General features: G+C 42.6%; 1 protein-coding gene across 1 annotated transcript in view; it reads right to left on the bottom strand.

Annotated features, from left to right (window-relative positions):
* The window catches only part of Osbp (oxysterol binding protein), a 29,706-nt gene that overhangs the window by 2,252 nt on the left and 10,236 nt on the right, over window positions 1-17,218 (bottom strand). Inside the window, exons 4-13 of the mRNA XM_032891661.1 lie at window positions 15,205-15,403; window positions 14,867-14,969; window positions 14,429-14,483; window positions 14,114-14,245; window positions 9,932-10,177; window positions 9,568-9,688; window positions 3,801-3,904; window positions 2,497-2,592; window positions 1,133-1,314; window positions 79-299 (exon numbers count right to left, since the gene is read on the bottom strand). Coding sequence (XP_032747552.1) covers window positions 79-299; window positions 1,133-1,314; window positions 2,497-2,592; window positions 3,801-3,904; window positions 9,568-9,688; window positions 9,932-10,177; window positions 14,114-14,245; window positions 14,429-14,483; window positions 14,867-14,969; window positions 15,205-15,403 — 1,459 coding nt within the window. The remainder of the gene's footprint in view (window positions 1-78; window positions 300-1,132; window positions 1,315-2,496; window positions 2,593-3,800; window positions 3,905-9,567; window positions 9,689-9,931; window positions 10,178-14,113; window positions 14,246-14,428; window positions 14,484-14,866; window positions 14,970-15,204; window positions 15,404-17,218) is intronic.

Genomic DNA, 17,218 nt, shown 5'->3' with positions numbered 1-17,218 from the left:
ATGGGAAGAAAATGAAAAGCAAGATTAGAGCTGACACATACCACACATCAGAAATCAGAGCAGGGGACAGGTCATTACCATCTTCTGTGGCTTTCATAGCTTCTGCTTCTCTCTTCTTCCTAGAAAGTCGCTGTTTTTCCTCCAGGCGCTGCTTCTCAGCATTTGCTTCATCCCAGCGCCCATTTTCCATCAGTCTCTGGTCAGGCCGAAGCCGGCTGTCTGTAGGAGCAGTGCCACCTTCCCAGGCATTGAGAGTGAGCGCAAGCTCTGAGAAGTAGTACATGTTTTCTGCATTCTTCCTAAGAACAAACAAAACAAAGGAAAAGCAGGGCTATTGCCTCAGTCTCACCCAGGAACAACAGCTCAGAACACTGCCCTGTACCTAAGTGTCCCTCTCACACGTAGGAAGTCTAAAGCCTTACCAGGTAATCCCCAAGAAAGCAAGCTAAATTGTACCATTCCCACCTTCCTCAGCGTCATTTCAAACAGTAGTTGCCTGCAGTGTCTGCATTCAGAATTATCTACATTTATCGGGAAGAATGAAATCTTTAAAGCAGCCTCATTCCTATTTCCTCTGCTTCCTTCTAGACCTTTCTGGGAAAATCTGGCTACTTCTGTAGAAATGATATATAAGATGATGACCTGCACTTGTTTCCTAAGTGCTGTGCTTTACCTCAGTGGCCTGTGGGTGAAATTGTTAGCAGGTAAAAAGCACCTTTCTCCCCAGTTGCTTTTGAAAAGCTCTGCTCTGAATTGCAATGAGAACGCAGGGCATGGTGGGACATGCCTATAACCAGTTATTGGAAGGTACAAGAAGAAGGATCAGATCAGGACTTCAAAGAGAGCCTCAAGTACACAGTGAGACCAGCCTGGACTACATAAGACCCTGTCTCAAAAACAGAGCATTAACTATAGAGGTTCCTCTGAGCCGTGAGTCAGGTGAAACTTTAGAAAAGAGAAAACCAATCTGGCACATGGTTGGTGAGAGAAAGTTTTCGAACAAAGGACACTTCAACTCCAGTCACATGTACATCTCTTCAAAGGTTCTCATCTCCCTGTGTCAGTCCCACAGATAGTCACCAAGAATGCACTCAGGAGTTAAAGGCAAAGGAAGCTGGCATGCTATACTCACGGTAATGGATTCCTCTTCCATAGCATGACCCTACTTTCTTCTGCTTCATGGCCTCTCTGCCGAGCATCTCCTCCATTTTCCCCAGAGGCTGGTTGTACTTTGAAACAATCCATTTTCTCATCCCATGTCCCCAGGAGGGCAAAGTGAACTTTTCCTGATGGGTCTGTCACCTCACCTGTCACCTACAAGGATGGAGAACACACTGGTTAAATCCAGTTATCATAAACATTAACAAGTTAGACACAACTGCTGCTACTGATTTTTAAATACTATGTGAGGCAAGACCAATGAATTGGTGGTTTTATGATCAAAGTTTCTTATTGCACAGGAATTTCTGATGCAAGGATGTAAAAGCAGGAAAAGCACCTGACTGAAACTTAAAACTATTCTAGAAATTACACAGATTCACAAATACGTCTGAATCTGCAACTAGTCTTCACCTTTCCTTTTTAAATTTCTGTTTTTCAAGACAGAGTTTCTCTGTGTAGCCTTGGCTGTCCTGGAACTCACTCTACAGATCAGGCTGGCTCAAACTCAGATCTGCCTGTCTCTACCTCCTGAGTGCTGGGACTGGAAGGGCACACCACCATGCTGGACTCTTCACTGCTCATGGAGTCTGCACGCAGCACCTGTGCTGGAGCCGACACCTCTCCTCTGCGTCAATGGTCCTACTGCCCACCTGCTTCCTCTCCTCCACCTCCCACTTCCACTTCCCCACTGTGCTTGTCTTTATTTTTAAAATAAATCTCTTTATTTTTATTTAGGGGTGTGTGTGTGTGTGTGTGTGTGTGTGTGTGTGTGTGTGTGTGTGTGTGTGTGTGTGTGTGTGTGTGTGTGTGTGTGTGTGTGATGTGTAGAGGAAAGAGGGACGGACAGACAGGGAGGGAGGGAGGGAGGGAGGGAGGGAGGGAGGGAGAGAGAGAGAGAGAGAGAGAGAGAGAGAGAGAGAGAGAGGACACCGGGTGCCCTGGAGTGGGAGTCACCAGCATCTGTGAAGTACCAGACAGAGGTGCTGGGAATTCAGCTCAGGACCTCTAGAGGAACAGTAACTGCTCCCAACCACTGAGCCCTCTCTCCAGCCCTTGAACTTTTCTTTTCACTTCCTCATGTTCAGGAAAAGAAAGTGGAAAGTGGTTCAGTAATGTATTTGGTTTCTTTTCTAGTTTCTTTGTTTACCTCTACTTTTCAGATCTGCAAACTTAGGATACAACTTTTTACTTACCTATACACTCTCTACACACACACACACACACACACACACACACACACACACACACACACACACACACACACACACACACACACCCCAGCCCTTCTAAGGAATGCACACTAAATAAAAAATATTTAATTTCAATCTCTCTTACCTTTCTTGCTACATCCCGAGAGAAGTAGCTATAAGGAACAAATTTAAGATTACACTTGTCTCCTGTCTTGTGATTTACAATGTCAATCTCACCAGACTGTAAAGTGAAAAGAATCATGGGTTAGCTTTATGAAGACTGACATGAGTTTTACATAAGCATTTCTTTTGTGTGTCACAGGTTGGTAACATGGCTTGACCTTCAGTATACCTACTGAAATGCACACATAATAAACTACCTCCTGGGAGAAGAAACCCTTGGTTCTGCCAAGGCTGGGCCCCCCAGTGTAGGGGAATGTTGGGGCGGGGAGGCGGGAAGAGGTGGATGGTTGGGTAGGGGAACACCCTCATACAAGTGGGAGGGGGTGTTATAGGGGGTTTATGGATGAGAAACTGGGAAAGGGGGTAACATTTGAAGTGTAAATAAAATATCCAATAAAAAATAAACTACCTCCTGAACAAGTCCCTCACTACGACCCTTCTAGAATTTCTTTGCTTACCAAAATTACAGTTTCAAAGTTGTACATGACAGATCTTCCTATAGATTCCATTTGTGATCTTCGTATAAACTTCATTTTTTTCCTTTTTCTCTCCTTTCTACCTTTCAAAGACTCAGCTTAATTCCACATCTTCCGTGAAGCCCTTTTCCAGAAGACAGTATTCCCTCTTTGCTGACTGCAGTTAAACCAGTCTTATGTCACAGCTAAGTTAACTGGAAAATCTCTCAGCACATCTCCTGTACTAGGGTATTTTGCTACCTACTTTTCTACCTACACATGTCATATTTCTCCAATGTCGCAATAACTCCTGGAAACTTTTCTCTGACTTTGTAACCTTAGTACTGGGCTGGAGAGATGGCTCAGTGGTTAAGAGCACTGACTGCTCTTCCAGAGGTCCTGAGTTCAATTCCCAGCAACCACATGGTGGCTCACGACCACCTGTAATGGGATCTGATGCCCTCTTCTGGTGTGTCTGAAGAGAGTGACAGTGGACTCACATAAAAATAAAAATAAAAAAAGTAAAGGGAAGTAACCCTAGTACTCAGGACACTGCTTGGTGATAATGCAGCCGTGGAGCCTCGCCTTATGTCCTGTATATTGCCAAACAGAGTCCTACTCACCCTTGGTAGGAGCTACCATTTGGTCACTCACATATAATAATTTGTAGTTAGATCTTTATGGAGGTGGCATTACTGTTCAAAAGAAAATCCTTAGGAGAAACTGGTGATCCAGTAAAAAGTCTGGGATGATTACCTCCTGAAGAAGTGTTACGAACTTCAGATGTGCTTTGGGTGGTACCTTTGCTCACCTGATCTATCCACAACTTGCCCACAATAATGTTGTGTACTGTTGTGGTAACTTTTTTCCAAGTGTAATGGTGCCCAGTTGCATGGAAAATGCAGTGGATGGTACCTAGAAGCAAAAGTATATAGCAAGATATCAGAAAAACAGCATCATACATACTAGAAAGAAGACTGCTGTCCTTCTATTAATATCTTTTAATTTAAAAAGAAAACAGCAAGTCAAAAAAAAGTTAAAAAGCACAACATTCTTACATGGTTTAATTGTTGGTTTACTTTTGTTTACTTGGTTTTAAGTATATGAATAAAATACAACCAGATGATGTCAGATAATGACAATTGATACATCTTAACTACGGAGCTGTACTTTATAATTCCAATTTCAAAATTACAGAAAGAAGGCAAATGTGCCCTATCATCAGGAAAATAGTACTGCACTGTGGAAGGAACATGTACTGGCAGCCAAGATTAGTAATGAGCTCTGAGACCTTAAACAAACCACTTATCTATGGGTCTACACAGGAGGAATGGAGAAGCAGGGATAGGGGAGTTCCGAATTGGAACTAGACTCCATCCTGGCTTCGCCACTCATTAGATGTGCCATCCTATGTTACATAACTTGCCTGGTTTTGACTTGTCTAGTTTTGCTGTGGTTACTGGAAGAGAAATTATCTTTGTAGGGTTTGATATTTTATGCTACTGAGATGACTCAGTGGGTCACTGATAGTTACTGTAAATAAGATAACTCAGGATGAGGACAAGCCAGGCTAGAAAGATCAGCCATGTGGTTGGAGAGTTGAGGTTTTGAGTCACCTATTATCATCATTCCTACTAATCATCAAGAAGAGAAGACAGATACTGAAAAACTAAATCTTACGGAATTCAACTTATCAGTTCATATAATGAAATCCTAATAAAATCTCTGGAGGCCAAAATTCAAGAGTAATATATTCCAATTCCTTGGGGAGAGGCTATGGTTTTAGCTTCAGCCTCTTCATTCTATAACCCTGACTTGTACACTAAATGACAACTCGTCGTATGTATAGCACTTTCCTGAGTTCCACAAGGCATTCTAGCAAGTTTTCTAAAGTAATGGGGCTGGAGAGATGGCTCAGTGGTTAAGAGTACTTTTTGCTCTTATAGAGGACCCACAGTTTAATTCTTAGAAGCTACACAGTAGTTCACAACCATCTGTAACTCTTAAGTCCAGAGGATCTGTCTGACATTTTCTTCTGATATCTGAAGGCACCAGGCACACACATGGTACACATACACACATGCAGGCAAAACACACATAAAATAAGATAGATATATCTAGAAAAATCTGAGAGAACTGGGGGATCCCTGGAATTTATAGCTTGTTGATCCAAAGTACAGGAAGCTTAGCACTCCCAAATTTGTGCCTTATATCAGAAGCAAGGGCAATCTTGTTGGGGACTACGCTATTAACTTATAGAGTCCATAAATTCCATGGGTGGTGAGTGTCGGGATTCCGTTTACTGTATACAGACTAATTTCTTTTGGTCATTTTTATCATTTACAGACTTGGGGAAAACACATCCTGGTCAGCAGTAAGTACCTGTTTATTTGCTTACTAAGGTGCTTAGCATGTAACAGGTGTTTAGTAGGTATAGCTTCCCAAATGAATACTAAATCAAAATTCAAGGTAAAAACAGAGTATCTGAGGACTCAATGCATGCGTGTGTGCATGCGTGTGTGCATGCCAATAGTTAAGAGCACTTGCTGTTCTTGCAGAGGACTTGAGTTCTGTTCCCAGCACTCAAGTCAGGTTCTCCCAACTGCCTCTATCTCCAGACCCAGGGGTCCAAAGCCTTTTGGTCTCCAGGCATACACATACACAAATTTACCTAAATATACATATAAGAAAAAGACAGTTTAAAAAAGGAAGAATTTACAGGTTGAATTACAAGGGAACTCAACTACCTAAAACAATTTTGAAAATAAAGCTAGAAGATTCACACTTTCTGATTTCAATGTATCATAAAACCATACTAACCACAACAATGAAGAACTGGCATAAAGACAACAGGTTATGGAGTAAATCAAAAGCCCAAGAACAAGACCTTACATACACTCCCCCAAATGATGTTGATGAGGGTACCAGGACCATTCAATAGAAAAAGGACAGTCTTTAATCTCCATGCAAAATGAACCTGGACCTTTTCTTAACAGTATACACAAACATGAACCCCAAATGTCAAATACCCAAATGTTACCATAAGGTATTCTCATAGAGAAAGCAAAATGGAGTTGGGACAGTAGTACCACAGTGGAAGAGACTTACAACATCAAAGGCGGAATTACCTGACCCTGATGACTTAAGATCTACATAGAAAAGATGGCTAAGAGAGAGAAGATATTAAATACACCAAACTATATAAAACTCAAAAGAAGCCCAACAGTGGTAGCACTTGCCTTTAATCCCAGCACTGGGAGGCGGTAACAGGTGAATCTCTGAGTTTGAGGCCAGCCTGGTTTATACAATCAGTTCCAGGACAGCCAGGGCTACACAGAGAGACCCTGGGGGCAAAAGCTTCAAGACATTAGATTAGTAATGACTTTTGGGAAATGATACCAAAAGTATAGGCAACAAGAAAAACAGGACAAAATGGTCTTTTTGAAAATTAAAAAAAAAAAGGGGGGGGGGTTTGGGGATTTAGCTCAGTGGTGGAGCACTTGCCTAGCAAGCACAAGGCCCTGGGTTCGGTCCCCAGCTCTGAAAAAAAAAATGTACATCAAAGGGCATCTATGGAGTAAAAAGGCAATTCACAGAATGCAAGAAAGTATTTAAAAATCCTATTTTTGATTAAAAAAATTATACACAGACCACATATAAAACTCTCAAAATTCAACAAAACAACTCAATTTAACAACTAGCAAAGGTGGCTAGGTGTGATGGCACACAGTTCTTTTTTCCATTGGATATTTTCTTTAGCTATATGTCAAATATTATCCCCCTTCCCAGTTTCCCCTCTGGCAAACCCCTATCTTATCCCCCAACCCCCTACCTCTATGAGGGTGCTTCCCCACCCACCCACTCCCTCCCACCCCCCAACTCTGGAATTCCCCTGTACTGGGGCATAGAGCCTTCACAGGACCAAGGGCCTCTCCTCCCACTGATGCCAGACAAGGCCATCCTCTGCTACATATGCAGCTGGAGCCATAGGTCTATCCATGTGTACTCTTTGGTTGGTGGTTTAGTCCCTGGAAGCTCTGAGGTACCTGGTCGGTTGATAACCCCCTCAGCTACCTCAGTATGTATATGAATACACTGTAGCTGTCTTCAGACACACCAGAAGAGGGCACTGGCTCCCATTACAGATGGCTGTAAGCCACCATGTGGTTGCTGGGAAGTGAACTCAGGACACATCTGGAAGAGCAGTCAGTGCTCTTAAACACGGAGCCATTTCTCTAGACCGATGGCATACAATTTTAATCCCAGTACTCAGGTGACAGAAGCAGGCAGATCTCTGATGGTCAAACAGAGATACATAGTAAGACCATGTCTCAAAGAAACAAAGCAACAAGAACTGTCAAAAGGTCCATGCATGGTGGTGTGCACCATTGTTCCTGACATTCCAGACATTTCAGTAAGGTCCAGGCCTGTCCTGGCTGATGTTTTGAGATCCAGACTGTCAGAGCTACAAAATCTCAGAACAACAACAACAACAAAAAAAATCCTAAAAACGACTGGCAAAAGACTTACACAGACCTCTCTAAAGTAAATACACAAGTCAGTAAAAAGCAGACGAAAACATGTTCCACACCACTATTAAGTCAAAAAAGCACCCGAGATACACTGGCCAAAAATGAGGTGGCTACTATCAATGAATGACTGAATCTACAACAGGGACACGGGATAACTACAGCTTAAGTACACTGTTAGGAGGGATATAAAATGGTAGTCACACTGTAGAAAACTGTGGAATTTCTCAAAACATTAAAAAGGGAATTACCATGTGACCCGGAGTTCTACTAGTGGTATACACTCGAAAGAAAAGAAAGCAAGAACTCTGAGATTTATACTCGGTTTCACATTAGATTTTATATGCAATAGTTAAAACATGGAAGCAACCTGTAATCATCAACAGGTAGACATATAAAAAAAAAAGCTGATGCACGTAGTAGGAATAATCAGCTTAAAAAGAGTAATTTTAACACTGAAATCTAAAGAAAATGACCCCGAACTGACAAATACCTTTAAGTCAAAGATCTGTCAAAATTAGGCAGACAAAACAAATAGCAGTGGTTTTCTGCATCTGGAAGAAGGGCAAAATGAGCAGTTACTTTTTAAATGGGTAGAAAGCTTCAGTTGTACAAGACGAAGGATCTTACAGCTGGATGGTTGATAGTGTTCAAATACGTTTATGAATGTAGGAAACAATACTGAACTATACACGTAACATGTGTGATATCTATGTGTGCATTTACAATAAAATATTTGAGGAAAAAATACAGAAGGCCAGAAGACAGCAGAATAACAAGATGTTTAGAATAACAAGAAGATTCAGATGGTAAAAAGACTACTAAAAGCAGAATTCTATATCCAGTAACACTATCCTTAATAAGCAAGAACTCGAGTCATTCCCAGATCAACAAAACTGAAATACTCTGTCTAAGACACTGGGATAGAACACAAGTCAGTAACTTTAATTCACTAGGAAACTAAGAGACCAAGATAGTAACTTTTTTCTCCTATAAAATTTGTAAAGTATCTGCAAAAGTAAACAATATGAAGTTATGTGATGAAGTAAAACAATACAATTTTCAGGGGCTGGAGATATGGCTCAGTGGTTAAATGTTCTTCCAGAGGACCCAAGTTTGATTATTAGCATGCATATCTGCTGGCTCACAACTGTCTATATAACACCAACTCCAGGGAATCTGACACCTCTGGCTTTGGTGGGAACTGCACTGAAAACACATGTACACACTCACATACAAATAAAAAATAAATCTTGACAGAGTTTATCTGTGTAACAGTCTTGGCTGTTCTAGAACTCACCTTGTAGACCAAGCTGACCTTGAACTCACAGAGATCCACCTGCCCCTATCTCCATGAATGCTGGGATTAAAGGCCTGCACCACCACATCCAGGAAAAAATAAAAGACTTGATATATACATTTATGCGCACACACACACACACACACACACACACACACACACACACACACACACACGAAAGAAAATCAGTACAGAGTAAGAAACGGCAGCAGCTAAAATTTCTGGCATGCTTCCAGTTCTACACATCAGGGTTCCTATTCCCAGGCTTCATCTTTTTGATCTGATACAAAAATAACTTGTAATCCAATAAAATGAAGTTTCATCTTACCCAGGATTCAGTCATTACATAAATGACACACGATCCATCAGAGGAGAGAGGACCAGAGGAGAGATACTAGCCAAGAAATCTAATCTTGTAATCCTAAATGTTCTACATACAGACAGAACCAGATTACTAAAGTAATGCGGAAACACCATTAAAAGAATTTTTTAAAGGCATGCTCGAATCTACATTTTAAGGCAGTACTTATTGAAAAAAAGTAAATACATTAAAGAAACAAGGAATTATGCCAGATGGGTCTTAAAAGAGTGCCTGGCCCCCTAACTCACTGATAGCTGGGAAGTGAAATAATTGCCCAGTGCTATCTAGTGATATTGGTGCCTGAATTAGAGTTCCCATCTGATGCCTGAACCACTGGCCTCCTCATCATGTCAGAACACCTGTACTAGAACAAACTTAGTGGCCTTACCAAGGGGCATAATGGAGAGGTATTTGCCTCGAAACTTGCTGGTGATTTTAATTTCCTGACGCAATGTCCAGCCATTTTTGGATTCAGCATGGTGCGCAGCAGCAGGGGGATGATGACTCACCTTTAAGAAATCAGGTGTGAGTTAACCAAGAAGAGTGGAGAAGAGAAAGCTAGAGCCTATTAATTGGAGGTAAACACCCAAGAGTCTCCCTTGATACTTTTACATCCACAACAGCAGGTGAATAACAGGCCTAGTATATTGAACCCTGAAGAAAAAGAAGACAGACTGGGCTGACAAGGAACTGGATTCTCAAAAACTAGCCTGTCGTAAGAGGGAAAAATGTCTCCAGTTTGGGCTCTTTACCTGCTCACAGAGGGATCGATACCCATTCTCCTCCAGTCGGTCTAGTTCAAATGTCTCCCCAAGGAGAGGGTTGAATGGCTTGCTGGTTCGGAAGACAGTAGTGGAATAGGAGGAAACGGTGAAGGCTGCCACATAGCAGAGCTGTTCTAGAGAGTTCTCACACTTGGCGGCTCGGTCTAACAGCTCATGGTATTCCAGATCTTCAGTAAGGCGCTGAAGCATGGACAAGGGCTCATTAAAGTTTACCTGTAAGAAAGAGAGAAATTTAAAACCTTTCCCCAGACATTGATAGGAGACAGCTGAACCTCTCTGCAGTTGGAGAAGACGCTGAGACACTGAAGTGATATAGCAAATAACCAGGGAGAGAAAAGAAGTTGTGGCTCTCAGATTCTCAGAGAAGGAGTTGTGGTTATGTCAGGTAACCCAGTCACCTATTTGAGATGGAAACCATGCCTCTTCTATGCAGGACTGCAGATCCAACAACAGGCAGAAGTGACCTCATCAGACAGGAACTGAGTGAGTGAATTACAAAAGGAATGAAGCAGGTCATGCTCTCACTTTTCAGATTTTACAGCTGACTCACAGCACTTATCACTAGATGACACAGTGTGGAGATGCAGCCAGGGATTGAAGAACACTTCTGCGAGGGGAGATGTGTGCCTTTTCATCACAAAAACACTATCTGAGCCCTATGTGCCAGGGCCTATGTGGCCCACTTGGTAGAGGAGTGAACAACAGACACTGCTCACACTGCTCCTCCTCAAGAAGATATAAGCTACTTTGAAAGTTTATATAATTTTGCTAATTTAAAATTTGTGGCCAGGCATGGTGCTGCATACCTTTGATCCCAGCACTTGGGAGGCAGAGGCATGTGGATCCCTGTGAGTTTGAGGCTAGTCTGGTCTATAGAGTGAGTTCCAGAACAGCCAAGACTGTTGAAAAACCAAAAACATAAAAAATGTTCTAAAGCCAGGTATGGTGGCACGTTCCTTTTACCAAGCACTCAGGGATGCAGAAGAAGGTGAATTTCTGTGAGTCTGAGGCCAGCACAGTTTATATAGTAAGTTCCAAAACAGCCAGAGCTACATAAGAGATCCTTTATCAAAAAAACAGGGGTAGGAACTGTTACTCTGTGAGGATGAGGACCTGAGTTCAAATCCCCACTACCTACTCTACTACCTATATTAAAAGGGCAAGGCATGGCTGCTTATGCTTATAACCCTAGCACTCAGGGGAGGGAGGAAGAGAGAGGCAGAGGTAGAGACTGGCACATCCCAAGAACTCAGCCTAGCTGAAATGGAGAGCTTCGAGCAGAGTGAGAGACCCTGTCTCAAGATGATATATAACAGAGTACCAAGAAAGGTCCTTTTCTGGCCTCTCCATGCATAGTCCCCCACAGCCCACAAAAATAGAAATAATTTTAAAAGAGAGAAAAAGAGGGAGATGGCTTGGTGGTTAACAGCACTTGCTGCTCTACTAGAGGACTTGGGTTCCCTTTGCAGCATCTTCAGTTGTCTTCCAACCTGTAACGCCCACTCTGGCCTCTAGTCATCTGAACTCACATGCACATACCCACACACATATATGTAACTAAAATAAAATAAATTGTAGAAAGAGAGAGAATAAATCTGGCAGGAGCTTAACATCTTGAGGCACTCAGGAAAGCATGACTCGTGAAAACTAGGATCACACAGATCCTGTCAGAAGACTGCCTAAGAGAGAGCTCTGATCTCTTACTGGTGTCTTATACTGGCAGTGCCCCCAGCTAAATGCCAGCAGGAATATAAGTCTAAGAGTCCCAGCCTACACCAGCTTTCCTGTGATGTAATGCTGCTGGAGAAAATGACTTAATTTATCTGGAGGCAGGTATAGGACTGCGCATTCCTAACGGCGATGCCAATAAGGAATGTGCAATGAAGACACAGGTCACCTAGGCCCAGACACTGTTTCTAAGTAGGGTTTCTATTCTGAGACAGTGATGGCCTGCCTTTCCAGCCCATCTTCTACTGCTTTCTATAAGGCATCCAATGCTCAAACAAGTAGGCTCTCTATTTAAGTTCCCCAAACACCAGTTATTTGGGGGTTTCTCCAATATATGCTCACCCCCCCTTTTTTGGTCTCTATGTCAACCTTCACTTTATTTTAATTAACTAATTAATTACTACTACTATTACTATCCCATCATATCATCATCACCATCACCATCACCACCACCATCATCATCATGTTGCATTACTGGAGATGGAATATAGGACCCTAAACATTCCAGACAGGCATCTATTATCTACTATCACTGAGCTACATTTCTACTCTTGGGAATTATTCCTTTTAAAAACTAAACATTATGCATGTATATAAAAACAACCTAGGGAGGGGGAGGGATTAGGGGGATGTTTGCCCGGAAACCGGGAAAGGGAATAACATTCGAAATGTAAGTAAGAAATACTCAAGTTAATTAAAAAAACAAAAAAAACAAAAAAACAAAAAAACAACCTATTTGTTTTCCAAGGCTCAATTAATTAATCCCTCCAGCATTTGTTGAATGACTGCCTGTGCCAGGCAGTGTGCTAAGCATCAAGGACATACATACAGAGCAACAATTCCTCCCTCTGAGAAACAGTCGGTGAACAGAAGCCTGAGTGCCGAGAGGCTGAAGAAGGCATTTTATTTCTGCTTCCAAGTACCTGGCTATGGACACAACACAAAGCTCCCACACCCTAAGTCTTAGTCTCTAGCCTTTTCTCTAGGTAGCTATGGTCACATAAGCTGTGGCCACAGAGATTCAAGAGATTAATGGTTTATGCAATTCCCAGGAAATGCCCTTAAAAGGCACAGCCTGCTCTTATTTGCCCATCCTCCAGCTGACTAAAGAGTATCCCTCTGACGGCCCAAGGAGCCACTGCACTACTGCGGATTAAGGCTCCTAATCAGAAGTAGACGTTTACAAAACAAAAGGAAACTCAATCCTGACTCTAGGTTATCAGCCCCAACAATCTACTTTTGAATTTCAAAATGAGGTGAGTGCCACTGTTTTGTTTTTGCTTTAGTTCTTCTGTAAAGAGCTACAGAGTAAAATTTAAGCCTTCAGGACCAGGTGGTTTCTGTCACATTATTCAATACTGCTCTGACAAGACAGCAAGCACAAACAGAAATAAATAAAGGAGAATCTATGTCTCCACAAAGCTTTATTTGTGGATATTAACCTCATGAACTATTTCTTTTGCATTCCTTTAGATTTAATAAATCTTAATAAAAACATAAAAATATATTCTTAGCTTATGGCTGCTTAAAAGGCAGCCAAATTTGGCTCAAGGGCCTTAGTTTGCTGACCTCTGGTTCAAATTAATGTAGCTTGGGATTTCTTTCTATAAACTGAACATCTATCTATCTAAGAGGCACAATGGCACTACACGGGGCAAATTGGAAACACTCAGTAAATACTTGTGGAATGAATAAGCAAGCAGAACACTGCCAGACACAAACAGTGGACCTTCTTGGAGTTCAGGGATCACTATCTCACCCTGATTAGATATGCTAGAGACTTATTAAAGAGACACTCCACCAAAATCCCCCAACAAAAGGGTTTTACTAGGAAAAAATATACCAAGGGCTGGAGGCCTACCAGGCTGGCATGCAGTATGCAGCCTAGGCACGTCTCAAACGCTTGTCATCCCTGCTGGTGCTGGTGTCAACAGGCATGGATTACCACTCCCAACTGCTATACTCGTTCTTTCATTTCAGTTTGGGTAGCTGCGTATCTATGTGGTGAATGAATGTGCACACCGAGGCAGACATCAATCAATGCCACCACTGGTGATGCTGACTTTTTATGTGGGTTCTCAAGCTTCCATGGCAGTGCTTTTACTGACTAAGTCATCTTCCCAGCCCCATTATATACTTCTCAGAAACAGCCTTGATACTGTGTTATCTGTGCATCCCCAATACCTGCCTGCCTGCCTGCCTGCTTCTCTGCCACAAGAACTGCAGTGTTACTAAACATTAAGCAGCTAACTCTAGCTGATCTAGAAACATACCAGATCCATAGCCAGAACTAATTGAGTTGACTCAAAGGGATGGTTTATGATTAGCGAGGTAATAAAGACTATGCCTGAACATGCTACAGTATGGCAAGAGTGACGGTGAGTTGGAGAGGATATCAGTCTGGGTAGCTGAGGACCTCACCGGCATTGGGATCTTAGAGAGCTCTTTTCCAATGCAGTTCTTCATGATGCTCCACAAGTTGAGGCTGTAGTTTGGCTTATATGGTATTCTGGTTCTCTTTTCCTTCTTGGTCTCCTCCAGCTGATGCTTGTACTAGAAGCAAAAACAAAGCCATTCAATCAGCCACAAAGAACAAAAAATCTGCTATCTATAACCTACCCTTCCCCCATGCTTAACAAACAACAGGAGATTTTATTTCTCTTAGCACTTCACAGACAAGTCCTTGGGAATCAAAATAAAGTCCCTCGACTCTGACAACTTCCTAATAAGAGTTACCTGTTCATCAAGGCTGATGTCACTGCTGGCTCCACTGATATTGCTACCAGTACGTCTTCGTGGAGGAAAAACAGAGGAGAATTAGAACAAAGACCAGAACTAAAGTTTGGTCCTCACCAGCTCTTTATGAAGCACAATACTAAATATACTGCGCATACTTAGAATGGGTATGAGTTTGGGATCTCTGGAAAATTCAATGTAAGTGCTAACAGTTTTCCCATCTACTTAACACAAAAAGTCCACATCTTCGAGACTATCGCCAGTTCAGAGTGTCATGGGAAAGATCTCATCATGCAAACACACATGTTAACTTTCTCAGAGTGTCATGGGAAAGATCTCATCATGCAAACACACATGTTAATTTTCTCAGAGTGTCATGGGAAAGATCTCATCATGCAAACACATGTTAACTCTCTGCAACAGTCAAAGACAGCTTACTTGTGGCCCAAGTTTTCAGGCATGGTGATAATCTCTGGTGCGTCAAAGAATTCGTTCTCGTCATCTTCATCGCTCATGTCCCCTTTGCCAGAACAGCACTGCTCTACAAAGAGAAAAGCCTCATTTGTTCTCTGTGTTATACTTATAAAGGCCTGCATAGTGGGTTCTTTAAATACTGACCACAAACACAGCAACAATGGCAGGAAGAAATGGAAAAGGAAAAAGAGATCAACAGCTCCAAATGCATCTATGAGCCACCAATTTGGGAGAAATTTTTCTGTCAACTGCCGGAATGTCCTGATCACACCAGAACACTATATAAGAGCTGAGTGTCCTACCTTTACCAGACCCAGTGCTGCCTGGAGTGTTTGCTGGCAGCACTGTGGCTCCCCGGAAGGCTCTCTCCAGGTGATTGTGCTGCTTCGCCAGCTGCTCAAGAGTTTCTTCCAGTCGGATACGCTGGTCCCGTTCATACTGCAGGGACTTCTGCCACTTCTTACTATGCGTCTGGGCTAACATGAGGAAATCTCTGCAGGCCTGAGCAGACAGAGTATTAGTTATGCCACCTCACCTAGTCAGACTCCCCATGATGTCACCTGACTCTGGGAGCATGAGAAGGCGTATGACGATTAACTACTTCCTGCTATTCCACAGTATCAGGGACAATCAGCTGTCTGCTGCAATCAAGGTCAGACTTAGGAAAGAGTGAACAGCGTTGTCATAGTTCTCCTACTTTCCTGGTCACGAGGACCAAGCAAATACCATGTGAGCAGCAAACCCAAGCAAGGCATTTGTGGCAGCAGCACAGAGAGTGGGCATGCGAACTGCACCCAGAGGGCTCCTGGATTAAAGACAAAGGGCATAACAGCAGCTTTCAACAAACCAACGGAATGCAAGTAACCCAAAGCTGAGGACTGAGACCCGGCAGGTGATACTTCTGTACCTACGACACAGCCACACTGAACACATCATTTCTTGGGCACACAGCTTTCTTCCAGCCCTAAGTACTTAGGCACATGCTACTCACTCCACCTGCACTGCTCTTCCTTCTCCCAACTCTCTAAGGACCTAAGACAAATGACACTTCTGTGGCACCCACTCCCCCAAGCAGCCAGTTGTTTCTTCCATCTCCTTACCAGCTTCAGCATACTTCTACCTAACACATGCACATGACTGAGTTTCTTTCTCTCCAAAGGGATCACAAGCAGTTTTAAAAACACATTTTACAGCTTATTCATATATAGGTCTCCAGCTCCTAATACAGAGCAGGAGCCTCATAAAGTTTGCTTAATAAATAAATGAAGGAAGGAAGGAACCAATCTAAGCTTAAAACTGTATTCCCTGGTACAGAGAAGCTAAAAGGTTCTATTAGAATGTCTGCTCCCATGGTTTCAACAATTGCCTACAGGTCCACCAATGGCTACTAAATCAGTGATTCCAAATTGGACTCTCTGAGATTCAGACCAGAATATCCAAGTGCCTATTCAATGGCTCTAAGTAACTTCAAAATCAGTAGATCTCACACTTGATTCACCACATTCTCTTATTGCCTCATTTCTTTCTTTGAATTTCTCCATCCCAAAGTGGTTCTCAAGCCTTTCAAGCTGCCCAAGCCTATGGAGTGTCTCTCTTTCAGTGTTCCTTCCTTCTCCACATCCAAATATCAAGTCCTAGTGACTCTCCTTTACTAGTCTGTAGTTTCCTTCCACTCCTCCACAGGAGAAGCAGTTCAGCGCACATCTGGAATGGGGCTGGCTGGCCTCCAATCATAGGTCTTTCCTGTTAGCTAGTTAGTTACTGAACTCTATGCTTCACATTCTTTGTCTGTGAATGAGCAAAGACTAACAACAGAGACCCCCTTAGAGCATCACTCTCCACACAGAACACTTAGAACACCACATTCAAGAAGACGGCACTAAGAAAGCCTGCTCTCCTGAGACTGGCCTCTCTTCTACCACCAAGTCCACTCATCTGAATCTGTGCCTCCACTCATCAAGCCTCACCTCTAGCTACCTCCTTTCTCCAACAGTCTTCAGCAGTTCCCAGACTGAGTGGAGACCAGGTCTACATATGCCTTATCACTACCTCCACCGATTCCTCTCCTTCATTCTCTTTTCATAATACTGATAATAATTAAAATTTGGCAAGAACTACTGGCATGGTGGTACATATCTTTGATCTGAGCACTAGGGAGGCAGAGGCAGGCAGATCTCTGTATTTTGAGGGCCAGCCTGGTCTACATCCCATGTTCTAGAACAATCAGAGCTACACAGAAAAACCCTGTCTCAAAATTTATTAAAAGAAATTATCACGAGGCAGTAACACAGTCAGGCACTTTGCTGAGCAGTTCAA

The sequence above is a fragment of the Rattus rattus genome, chromosome 2 (genome assembly GCF_011064425.1).
Source record: "Rattus rattus isolate New Zealand chromosome 2, Rrattus_CSIRO_v1, whole genome shotgun sequence".
NCBI classification, from domain to species: Eukaryota; Metazoa; Chordata; class Mammalia; order Rodentia; family Muridae; genus Rattus; species Rattus rattus.
This window is presented reverse-complemented; position numbering and strand designations above follow the sequence as displayed.